At 48.5% G+C, this 12952-nt stretch overlaps 1 protein-coding gene across 2 annotated transcripts in view; it reads left to right on the top strand.

The window, feature by feature from the left end:
* The first annotated feature begins 126 nt into the window (after positions 1-126).
* NSUN2 (NOP2/Sun RNA methyltransferase 2) overlaps positions 127-12952 on the top strand; it is a 48424-nt gene continuing 35598 nt past the window's right edge. The window contains exons 1-4 of one of the 2 annotated variants that reach the window (XM_090039155.1): positions 127-277; positions 718-875; positions 7536-7640; positions 11961-12066. In XM_090039155.1, the coding sequence (XP_089895281.1) occupies positions 182-277; positions 718-875; positions 7536-7640; positions 11961-12066 (465 nt within the window). In that variant the 5' untranslated portion in view covers positions 127-181. Of the gene's footprint in view, positions 278-391; positions 608-717; positions 876-7535; positions 7641-11960; positions 12067-12952 lie in introns of those variants that run through there. The other variant, XM_090039156.1, reaches the window with a different exon arrangement.

Below are 12952 nucleotides of genomic sequence, written 5' to 3' on the forward strand. Positions count from 1 at the left end.
CTGCGTCGTGCGCCGGTGTCAGACGCCGCGTGGACCTGCTGCTCCAGGATCCCTGAACTTACCCCTCCCCCCAGGAAATCCTATCAGTCATTCCGGGCAGCCAATAGGAAGCGAGGAGCTTGGGCCCCCTCCTGCCTTTCAGTTGCAGCAGACGCATGCGTAGAAGCAAGGGTGTCTCGGGATGATGCCTAACGTTTACATTGAGTTTCTTCCTGGGATGCTTCGGAAAATCTTTCCCTGCTCGGCTCAGGGAATCCGAAAGGCATTGTCTTTGCAGGTACCCTGCTCGCTGGCGGGGCTGGGCCAAAGGCAGCTCCAGTATAATGGTCCTGCCAGCAGGCGGGCTCGGGGCAGCTTCTAGAGAGGACTTCTTTTCGTGAGGAGAGGCCCTCTGGGTCTTGCATGCGCAGTGGTTTAGCTGACCGTATTGAGCGGTGGTGGCGTTAGCGCCTCTTGTTCTTCCTTTGACATTATCTTCCGGCGCGCGGCGGGACTCGTACAGGGCTGCGCCGCCATGGGCCGCAGGCAGCGTGACCGCCGGCGGCAGCAGCAGCAGCAGCGCCGGGAGCGGGGCGGAGGCGGGGACGGGCAGGGCCGCGACCCTGCGGTGAGCGGGGATGAGCGGAGGATGGTGGTTATGGGCGGGTAGTGCTATGGAGAGCGGGGTGGCGCAGCCTGCCTCCCGCCCCCGGCTGACTTGCGGCGGGCCTGTTGCAGGGCTGGGCCGGCGGCTACCCCGAGATCGTGAAGGAGAACGCGCTGTTTGAGCGCTACTACGCGGCGCTGCGCATCGTGCCCGAGGGCGAGTGGGAGCCGTTCATGGCGGCGCTGCGGGAGCCGCTCCCCGCCACCTTCCGCATTACGGGCTACAAGAGGTGAGAGAAGCGCAGGCCTGAGTCCGAGTGTCCTGCTGTGAGGGGCAAAAAGGCCCGTGGTCCCCCTCGCTCGGGGGGTGGGGGTCGGTGTAGGGCCTCCTCCCCGTAGTCTCGGATTGTCCTCGGAGAGTGGCTGTTCTTTGTGCACGTGGGCAGACGGGCAGGGGTTTTATTTTTCTAGCCACTGCTGTATGTCACTCGTACTGCACGGTTCGCTGGCATTTCGCGCCATTGGCTTTTAGACTGAGTTGTCATGCCACAAAAACAACTCTCCAGCTATAAGAAGTGCCTTCCAGTCATAAAAACTAGTGCTTGAAGAGGTGTAACACAAGAGGTCCAGAGTTTTCTCTTAGTCCCCGATGGGCTGAGCAGTATAGTGCAGTGGTCTCCAACCTTTTTCAGTAGATCACCTTTGGTGTTTAAAAGCAACCCAAGATCTACCATGTGCCGCTGCCACTCCCCTTACCCCCCACCCTCGCCCAGCAGGTAAGTCTATGGGAAAGGAAGGGAGATACATATCAAGGCAGAGGGAGAAAAAATTAGCTGTTGGGGAGGTGCACCCCCAAATAAGTCCCACCCGGCCGGGGTCCCACTCAAGTTACCCCTGCTTCTGCTGCCACAACACTGACCCTCACTGCAGGGGCCTCGATCTAGCTCCCACCCGTTCCCTCCTCCATGGTCTGACCAGCTGGGGTGGGGCACACGCATGCATGCACACAGGCATTCAGCCCCCACCCCAGCCTGGGATGTACCGCAAGAGGCTCCCAGATCTACTGGTGGATCAAGATCCGCTGTTTGGTGACCCTTGGTGTAATGTCTCTCTAGGTTGTTTTCTGACCTATATTTGAGCATGTGGCAGGAACCAGGGAGAAGCAATCTGGCGATCAGCCAGGGTTAAATGAGTCCTGGGAGAGAGAACGGACATGCCATTCTTGGAAGAGAGCATTGTCCTTCAGCATCCTTATTCTCTGCAGCACTTGCTGGCCCCTCTGGCAGGAAGCAGAATGTGCCCATTTACAATCCTGGCGTTGTACCACAGGGAAATATAGGCACTGTTGCCATCTGGTTCCGGACAGGCTAAGGGAAGCTGGAAGATGTTGCTGTCCCGGGGGCAGATGGCAGGGTAGCTGTGAGTAGCTTGATTCTTGTGTCAGCACAGCCCTGGCCCCTTCCCTGCCGTGGGCCTTGAGGTGCACATGCAACCACTGCTGGCAACAAGTTGGGCCAGGGCTTTGGACTGGGCCCAGAGCAGCCTTGCAGCTGCCTACTGCAAGCAGCTGAGGCAGGCTCTTGCCACCTGCCAAAGAGCCCATGGCACTGCAAAGAGACCCTGCTCTGCTGAAGACATGGGTGGGGCAGGGAGGGACAGGAAGGGCACCGCCTGGGGAGAGAGGTGTGGATTCTGGGGGGAGGGTGGGGACAGACCGGGGTCGAGTCTTGTCTGAGTTCTGTGTCTTCCTGCCCAGGCCTGTGCGATGGGGACTACCTCCACATTTCCTCCTGCAGTGGGCATCTGTGCCTTTGGGCTTTCCTCACGAGGAAGCCTTGTGGTGGGCGGTATTGCCCTTTCATATATTTCATAGATTTCTAGGGTTGGAAGGGACTTACTAGATCATCAAGTCCAACCCCCTGCTCTGGGCAGGCAATAGCACTAGGGTCAAGTAACCCCAGCCAGATGCTTGTCTCCTTTTGAACACCTCCAAGGTAGGGGAAAGCACCACCTCCCTTGGAAGCCCATTTCATATTTCAGCAATCCTCACCATAAAGAAATTCTCCCTGATGTCCAATCTAAATCTACTCTCCTTCAGTTTATGGCTGTTTTTTCTAGTAACCCTGAGGGGCACCCAGGTAAACAGAGTATCCCCTATTCCCTGCTGACCACCCCCTTCTCCCCCCTCCCAATGAGCTTGTAGACAGCCATGAGAGCACTTCTCAGTCTTCTCTTGTGGAGGCTGAAGAGATTCAGGTCCCTCAATCTGTCTTCAAAAGATTTTACCTGCAGGCCCTCAACCATATGAGTAGCCCTCCTTTTGAACCCTTTCCAGATTATCCACATCCTTCTTGAAGTGCAGCATCCAAAACTGGATGCAGTACTCCAGCTGCCACCTCACCAATGCCACATAGAGGAGAAGTATCGCCTCCCTAGACCTGCTTGTGATGCACCTATTAATTCAGGAAAGAGTGCAGTTAGTCTTATTTGTTACCTCGTCACATTGGTGACTCATGTTCATTTGTGCGTCAACTATGAGTCCGAGATCCCTTTCAACTGCTGTGCTACTTAAAATGGTACTTCCCAGTCTATAGGTGTATTGGTGATTCTTTCTCCCCAGGTGCAGCACTTTGCACATATCTTTGAATCCTATTCTGATCCACTCACTTCCCCAGTCTACCTAAATCCACCTGAATTTACTCCCTACCATCTAGTGTGTTTACTATATCCCATAGTTCGGTGTATTCTGGCAGCAATCATAGTGGCGACTCCCACAGGTTTCCAAGCCAGGAGGAGCAGGTGGAGTGCAGCTGGGAAACAGCATACCCTGCTCCTGTTTCCCCTGACTCTGGTGCCCATGGCTGGTTTTATTGATCCTGTACTCCCTCTGGCTTCCTCCAGCTGTGTGTTCCTTGTACATCCTCCCCCCACAACCATTTCACCCGTGCATCTTAATGCCTTCTCAGAATTGTTGCTTTGGCTTGAGAGTTGCAGCAGCCTCAGCCTTGGAGTGGATCTGTTCCCTGCTGGCTGGCGTATGTCCCATCCCCTCTGTCTTTGCTATCCCCTCACAAATAAAAGCAAAGCAGGTGGAAAGGCATTCTCCTCCTTGGTTGCATTTCCCTTCCTACAAGACAAAAACAGGTGAAGACATGAGCTCTGGCAAAGCTGGGACATGTGCCTGTTGCCCTGGGCCCCATCCACACCCCTTGCCTCCCCACCACCTTCCTTGGGTCTGCAGTTGAGCCAGGATCCTTAAATCTAACAGTTGTCTTACTGTCTGGCTCTTCATTTTGCCCATGTGTCACTAATCCTAAAGCTCATGCATCTGGGGCTGCTTTTCCCTCTAGGCTGCGCTACCCCTGGCTCCGCTGTCTGCCCCAAAGCATGTGTGCAGCTGCTGCCACCATGGCGCTGGTCCGGGGCTCTGGGCCCCAGTGTGCTGGTTGCAGCTTCCTGGCTGCCTGTCACAGCCAGCCCAGGCTCTGGGCAGCTGCTGCCTGTTATGGAGCCCGAGCTGTTTGCAGCCTCCCTGCTACCTGCTGCAAACAGGTAAGGCTCCATGGCTGATGGCAGTTGCCCAGAGCCTGAGCCGGTTGTGGTGTGCTGAGCAAAATGGCCTCCCATGCCATGCTGTAGCACATGTGCTTGGATTTGCTGACCTTTGTCCTAGCATCTGTTTATTTCATTTACATCCTATGTCTATTTATGTATTTGTTTTTTGCTGGAGAAAAACTAAATTCTTAGTTTGGCAGTGTTCAATCTCCAGCCTGCTGGCTGAAACCAGTGCATGTGGGTCACCCCACGGCCTGCAGAGCAGCCCCACATCAGTTATCTGGCCTACGGAGTTAGAAGGTTGAGTGTTGCTCTCTTAAACTGTCTTCCATTTTCTTTCAAAACTCAGAAAGAAGGTTGTCAAGGTGAATATTGCAGAGCAAGAAAACATTCTCAGTAAGGGCACATCCTTGCAACAAAATGAAACCCTTTGCAAAGTTGGGTTCATGTAATATAGTTAACATGGGTAACAGTAATAGTGAAGACACAGCAGCATCCAATTCAGTATGTGTCAGAAACCAGAGTGTTGGTCCAGGGTGCTTGAAGGGGTTATATTTTGGCTGACACCTAAGTATGAAGCTCTGCAACTGGATTTTCATTGCTGTTATTCCTTGTGCTAGCCAGACTGTGCCAGCATAGATCTGCAGAGGCATTGTGTAATTACATGACCAATGTTTCCATGTGGATGTACTTGATATTCCCAGTCTAACTAGTTCATTTCCCTTCCATAGGTATTACAGGGTCATGTACTGCGTTTTCTACAAGATCCCTGCCTCACTGCATTGGAAGCATGTTGTTTACTTGATGAACAGGAGTTTATTTTACTCGTCCTTATCTTTCAGTGTGCCGCCCTCCCTCCCCCCCAATATCTTATGTAAGGCACGCTGCTCAAACTGTGATCTGATGACAGAATTAGTAATTTTGTCTCCAACGTTTGTGCTGTGCTTATCATATATAAGCATCTTACAAACATTTCAAAAAATTACTTTCACAAAAATGCCATGTGAGTAAAAGTTGTAATATAACTGATATGCATACAGGGGCTAAATCAAAATTGCATGGATATCCTTTATGCTAACCTTTTGTGTTTTTTTTGGCAGGGGTTTTTGAGTGCTAGACCTTACAGCTTTTTTTCTTTGTAAGATAGTGGGGGCCTGTGCAATCTCATCTTGAAAGAAGTTATGGGGTGAGGGAAAGCAGGAATTTCATCACGTGGTATCTGGATGAGAGTTTTGCAGTCGCACAGCAGGGTTGGTACCTTTAGATCCACCACTGAAATGCCTGCCTTGGACATGAGTATATAAATGGAAGCAGTAGTGAACTATTACCTCACTTGCAGAAGGGAAAAAGAGGTTATCAGTGTGTTTCACAGCTGTTTGCTGGTGGCAAAGGAATGGTGACAGTTGGGTTCCATCCTAGGCTGTAAGGAAGGGATCCTGCTTTAAGGACACACCTTTATGCCTTATCCTTTGATCCCAGTCTGGTCTCTTCTTCCTCGTTCCTCATTTCAGTTGTATTCTTCTGGTATACCTGCCCCAAGTCTGCACTTCTTTGGCTTCTCCTATTTCAGTGCCTTGTCCCAGGCAGTCCTCCTGTCCTCTATCTCATGCTTTATTCTAATCGTCGTCGGCTTCCTCCCACGCTTACATCGCAGTCAGACTTTCTCCTCATTCCCTTTCTTGTTCCAGTCTGGTTCTTTTCAGCTCATTGTTCAAGTGAGGTTGTTTTCTTCTCTGTGTTGCTTGATTAGTGAAAATGGTGCTTTTGAAAATACAGGGGAGGAAAATCACTTGACCTCTGTTCCTGTGCCTGCCTAGTTTTGCAGCCCTGGGCTGGAGTATGCCCAGTTGATCTGAGGGGATGATATGTGAAGGTTGGTTATGTGGAGAAGCTCTGAGGAGACAGAGTGAGCTCAGTTTGTGCAAAACCTTCATTAAAATTTAGTGGCTAAAATCTACAAGTCTGAACATGTGCAAATTGCATTTCTTCTCTCCATCCTTCCAGTGGTATATGACAAGGCTGTCCAGTTTCTGGGTGGTCAGGATATTATGGTAGCCTGGGCCCTCTGGCTTTATCTTCTTGCTCCAACCCCTATGTGTATGCCATCAGAGTGAGAGGTAAATCCCAGAGACCTTTGTGGCAGCAGCTGGAGTGCTCGGGGAAGTAAGGGCAGGAGCCTGTGGGCTGCATTTTAACACCTTGCAGGCTGCAGTTGGACGACCCTGGTCTGTAACTTCGGCAGTTTGGCAAGTTTTTGTAGGAACAGAAAAATGCATGATCCTGGTCCACAGGCCTTTACTGTATTTCAGGTGTGTACCTCCAAGTACGTGCCCACTGAGTTTTTCAACACAAAGTGGTTGTCATATTTTTCTTCTTGGAAACAGCTGAAACATTGGTTGAAATGTCCCCACAAAATTCAACTGAGGCAGAAATACAGCATGAACATTTTGCATAGTATGTTTGATAAGCTGATAAATAACTGAAAACAGGTTCTTACAATGGGAAGTGCTAGGTAGCCTTAATAAGGGATAATAACCGCTCTGCCTATAATAAAGTGCACCTCCACATTGTTTTTCTTTGTTAAATAATGTATCTAGCTCCCCCTTCAACATGCAACTTTCCTAAATGTGAGACAAGAATTCCAAGTATATTGTGCTTTTGCTTTGCAATGTACTAGTTAGGTTATATTCCGAATATAACTTCGCTTGGGTTTTGCAACTTTTATAAAGTGGTGTTAATTTGGAGAAAGTACAGGATGGGTGAATAAAAAATATATGGGCTAAATAAGGGAATATGCAAGGAGAGAAATAAAATCGAGATTTGAGCTAAGATCATAAGACAAATACATATTTAAGTGCTCTTCAGTGGGCACAACCAGAGGAAGGGCATTTGATGCCCAAAAGCTTGCCCAACAGTTCTCTCAACTGGTCCAATAAAAGATCTCATAAAAAAGCCTTGCCTCTTGGATATTTCCTGGACTGTCATGGCTGCAACAACACTTCAGCCCTAAATATTAAAACTAATTCAGGGTAACTTTAAAGCTTGAAACTTCCTTAAATCATTGGATGCAAGTGAGCTAGTGTTATGAAGGTTAACTCAGGGTTATTTAGAAATGTTAACTGTGGAAATTTTATTTTCGCTTGTTACTTCTGAAACGGAGAAAGTGGTGACTGCTTAAAATGTCACTAATTTCAATGGAAGTCCATGTTGAAATCTGGTTGATAGTGTAAAGTTGAATTAATACAAGTGGCATTGATTTTTTGTTGATGACATTAGTTGGGATGGGGTCCTGTCTTTCAGGTTGATTTTTCTTGTTTGTTTGTTTTAACAAGCAAGTCTTCTGCATTGGCCCAGATGTTGACTAGTTTCATACATAGGCTTTTTTCTTTCCCCAGCCATGCAAACGAAATTCTCCACTGCTTGAAGAACAAGTATTTCAAGGAGCTGCAGGACCTAGTAGTGGATGGTCAGAAAATTGAAGTGCCACAACCGTTAAGCTGGTAGGAAAACAAAGGAACTCTTTGTAGATTTAGAGCGCATCACTTCAAAGAGCTGTTTCCTCTTCTCTATTAGTCTTCTCAGTCTAATAGTTAACATACATTTGTGGTGGAATTAACTGATCTAAAAGTTGAGCTATGGAGCATAAGTAAGCTGGGATAATATTTTTCCCTGAAAAATAAAAGCTATTGGAATCTTAGTAGCAATGAAGTGTACCTACTACCCAGATCCTGCTGGGTATAGCTAATCAAGTATTGTACTCCTGCAGGCATTCTAATAATTACTTCTGCATATTGTTGCTCCCATTAGAAGTTAATTTAAGGTGCTTATTAGTACTGGTTTTAGCAGCTGTTATATGTGTTACATGTGTTTTAATAAACAAAATGAAGCTTCCCATAGCATTGAATATTTTATGTTGTTGTTCTTTTTTAAGTAAAACCACCCACTTGAAAAGAATGTTTTATTTGAAAATTGTGCACCCTACTGCACCTTTAAGTGCTACATAGGCTTACTTCATCATTCCCTTTTCAGAAAAGAACCTTGCAGACACTGATAGGGTGCTAACAAATATATTTTTAAAGGATAATATTTTTTCTTAATTTAAATACTGTTCTGTTAAAAACTGCAAATCTTTACATTTGTTCATTTTAACATCAGGTTAACAATCCCTTAAATATGTTCTTTGCAAAGTGACTTAAACATACTTAAAGTTATCCGAGGCTAGGGACAAAAGTTAACACTGAAACTGGTATATAAGTGTTCAGAAACCAGTTTGGATCTGTAACACAAGAGCAGTTCAGTGCACATATACCACTTGCAAAATGACTGAAACAGGTTTAAGATAAGTATCAGACCTAACTGATTTAGGTTAAATCAGTTTATTGAACTTCTTGCCCTGATTCCCTCCAGATTCAAGTTAACTCTGTCCCCCAGCATCCCAGGATGCTTTGCACCTCCTCTTCCCTGCAAACCCCTCCTCACAGGGTGGGTGGGCTAGCCTTGGCCCAAGCTGTGAGCTCCAGCTGAGCAGGGAAGTGTGCTCTAGTGCCTCCCGGCTTCTGGCCTGAGCCACTGCAGGCATGCAATTCTGGAATCAAGTGAATGGCTGTTCACTTGCTTACTGGTTTAATTTACGCTAACCTGTGAAGATTGAATTCATTCAGCCGCAGGCTATTTGATGGTCAACTTAGCCCAAAAGCCTTACCATCTCTTCAGGCAGCTCACCTAAATTTGTCACTCAGCCATTTTATTTTTACAGTGCAACAGTCCCAGCCAGGTTGTGGCGTGGTTGTAACTTTACATTGATGCCAGTCCCAATAAAGCAGGGACAGGTCATGTATGGCCTGCAGGCTGAATCTATCCTGCCAGGTGGTGTCATCCAGCCTGCAGGCACTCGCCAAGTAATTGTACCCAGTCTGCATGCTTCACTCCCACCCTCCTGCTTAGGAGGATCCTGGTCCCAGCCAGCACATGCAGCTTCCAGGTAGGGCCACTGCTGCAGCTGCCAGGTGACCTACTCGGCTTCCTTGGCCTTGACCTCTCCTGTGTCCATGCTGCAGCATTCGCTCCAGGCACCAGGTAGGGAAGCTGCAGGTGGGTAGGAACATGGAGCGTGGGGTTGGTGCTAGTGCGCAGCCCAGGGCCTGTGCCTGACAGGGTGGCAGGAGTGTGGAGCTCAGGTGGGCAGGGTATGAGGAATGATAGGAGGGGAGGGGGCTTGCAGACCCCCACACGTGCCCCCCCCCCATGGTGCACAGCCACTGCCAGCGGCAGCAACAACAGGCCTCAGGCCCTTGGGGTGCTCATGGTCTGTGCAGTCACAGCTGCCAGGTGGCGCATGGCTCCAACCAGTTCTGGGAGCTGCATGTGACAGCAAGGAATGCAGCCAGGCTGGCCCGCCACACGGGGTTCATGTGCACCTCTAGGAACTCGCACACCCCCAGGGGGGAAGTGCTGTGCAATGGAGCCAGCTGCTTTTCCTACTCAATGCCACCCCATGTGGCTCGCAGGACTCTGTCAGCAGGCAGCACCACTTCCAGCAGAGTCTTGTGAACTGCACATGGCATCAGGGAGCGGAGCCAAGCTACTGGCTTCATTGTGCGGGGCTTCCCCCCAATGGCACGTGAGTCCCACATGATAGAGATGGACTAGCCTGGCTCCACTCTCTGCTGCCATGTGCAGCTCACAGGTCTCCCCTGGAAGTGGTGCTGCTTCCCAGCAGGGTCCCATGAGCTGCATGTGACAGCAAGGAGTAGGAAAGGTAGCTGGCTTTATTGCATAGTGTTTCCCCCTGGGTGTGTGCAAGTTCCTGGAGGTGCACATGAGCCCCATGTGGCGGGCCAGCCTGGCTGCTCTCCTTGCTGCCACATGCCACTCCCAGAACTGGTTGAGCTATGCACTGCCTGGCAGCTGTGACTGCACAGACTACGAGCACCCTAAGGGCCTGAGGCCTGCTGTTACTGCCACTGCCAGTGGATGTTCTCCATGGGGGGGGGGGTGTGGCGGTCTGCAAGCTTCCCATCATCCCTCACGCCCCACACACACCCACACCTTGCCCACCCTGTGTCCACACTGCTGCCATCCGAACTGGCTGGAGTCGTGCTGTTGGGCAGCAGGGCCTGTGCTGGCCATGAACACCCTGAGGCCTGGCAGCCGCTGCTGCTGCTGCTGCTGCCACTCATGGGGGTGGGGCATGTGGGGGAGTCCCCACCCTCCCTCACACCCCCCGCACCGCCCACAACCTTCCCACATATACATATACCCTACCCTGTACACCACAGCCACATCCCCTTGCAACCCCCCCCACACACTCTCCCCTGCATACTCCACACACAATATATAAGAGTAATACTGTTTTGACCTATTATGCAATCACCTCTATATACGTTATACACACACACAAATCAGGACAAAATATTGTTTTGAAATAAAATTAAAATATGTTATAATAGATCATAAAATCATAGAAGTAGGATCGGAAGGGACCTTATAGATCTTCAAGTCTGACCCCCTGCCAGGGCAAGAGGGCATCAAGCCTCCTCTTAAAGACCCCCAGGGTAGGAGTCAGCACCACTTCCCTTGGAAGTTGGTTCCAGATCCTAGCCACCCTGACTGTGAAGTAGTTCTTATGGATGTCTAATCTAAACCTACTCTCCAACAACTTGTGGCTGTTATTCCTTGTTATGCCAGGGGGCGCTAGGGGAAACAAGGTCTCTCCCAAACCCTTCTGGTCCCCCGTAGTGAGTTTATAAACTGTATAGATATTTGAGTTTAGCATGATTTTTTTGGTTCCAAGATGACAATCCCCCTCCCCCCGAGTGCTTCCGGGGGCAAGGGTAGGGATATATGGTGGTAAAGGTCAGGGGTTAGGGGGCAGGACTTCTGGTCCCAAAATGGCGACCAGGGGGTGGGGCACTTGTCAAGGGGCAGGGCTACCATTGCGGCCCTCAGCAGCTTACCAAAACTCATTAAGTAGCCCTCTAGCTGAAATAATTGTCCACCCCTGCAATAAAGTGATAGCTTGAATATGTTCCAATCAGGCACAGGGCCCATCTCACAAGGCCCAAGAAGACAGTTACGACATTGTTAAAAACTAAAGCATTTTATTTATTATTTCAAACCGCAGCATTCCCAAACAAGTTATATTTCAGAAGTGTGAACAGTGAGACCTTTACTTCAGTGTTATTGAACTTCCTTTGAAGCATTCCAGTCTAGGATTATCTGAAGTATCTGTGGTCAGCATTTCTCATTTTGCTGGATGTACTTTTTTTTTTGTGCATTTGGTGATGAGTTTGATCATTTCATACAACACAAGCAAAAAATTGCCTAGTAGAATTTTTATGGGCTGAGTTATCATTCTGACTATCTGAGGTGCACAGCAGGGTTGTGTGCTATTCTCAGTGATGCAAGTATGAAGATTTGTAGCATAAAAATCTATTGTTACTGTGGTGTCTCTGCTGGTGCCAAAGTGAACTGATAATGATCTCTTCTGTTAAGATTGCAGATTTTCCTTCTTGGGACTGAGTTGGTTCTTGACATGGGCCAAAGGTGTGGTTTCAACTCCACTGTTATAACTCCAGTTCCTTTTTTGAAACAGAATAGTTCGGAAGCTTGAAATGCATAAGATGGTTAAATAAGGCATGTTATTTTGTCCATGTCTTCTGCCTTCTTTACAGCTTTTTTTTTTCAACAGGTTATTAATTGGATCGGTACTAAATTATTTAAATGGTTTTTTAGTTGTTTTAAGGTGACTAAAAGTTTTTAATTATTAATGTTTTTTACATTGGATTACTCTAAAATATGACATTTTTCTGTTTCTTCAGGTATCCAGAAGAGCTAGCATGGCACACAAACTTGAGTAGAAAAATCTTGCGGAAGTCACCAGAACTAGAAAAATTTCATCAGTTTCTGGTTAGCGAGACAGAGTGTGTAAGTTGTAACAATTGAAACTTTTTGTATCCTGAGCTAACTTTTCTCTTTAGAACTAGAACATCTCATATTGGGCAGTTTATATGGTGCTCAATCTGGTCTGTAATCTCTGAAGAGCTAAGTTAATGTCATGTTTGATCTTTTTTCAGCTATATTTGATTTTATTCTTAACTGTTGTGGACAATGGTTCATCTCACAGGACCAGAACACAGCAATGATTATCACATCCCCTTGGCCTAAATTAGAGGTTTTCAACCTTTTTTAAGGAGTGTACCCCTTTTGGTGGCATCTGCTGGACATGGGGGGGCGGGCCTTGTGTGGGATGGTGGATGGTGGCTGCTGCTGTGTGTGAGCAAGCTTCCCCCGCCTCTCCTAGCATCTGGGTGGTGCCTGTGTGGCCTCTCCTAGCATCTGGGTGGTGCCTTCCCCACCCCCAACTCTGCTTCTGGGAAGTGGCAGCACGGGGTGGTGGGTGGCAATGCTGCATCCCCGACTGCCTGTATGTACCCCCTAGCACTTTTCTAAGTACCCTTGGTTGACAACCCCTGGCCTTAATTTTAAGAGACCAGTACCTCTTTTTGGTTGCCCAACTAAAGATGCCTTAAGAGGGGCTGATTTCCATCCCCTTCCCCCTCCCCTGAGGTCAGATACTGAGTTAAGCATCTATGGGTATGGCTGCCCCCAACATTTTAGGTTTTGCTTGAATTCATCCCTTCTGTCCACAACATTTGTACACTGAATTGTTAATACTGCATGTACTATGCAGTATGCTTCTGCGTTCTTAGCTGGTGTATAGGTTTTCACGTCCCTTTTTGGCAGCGGGGTGTGAGGCAGTCCAGGCTCTGACTGAGCAGTCAAGAAAAGGGGAGTTATAGAAAGGCCAGAG

Source organism: Crocodylus siamensis, chromosome 3 (assembly GCF_052110815.1).
Source record: "Crocodylus siamensis isolate JL-2025a chromosome 3, ASM5211081v1, whole genome shotgun sequence".
In the NCBI taxonomy this organism is placed as follows: Eukaryota; Metazoa; Chordata; order Crocodylia; family Crocodylidae; genus Crocodylus; species Crocodylus siamensis.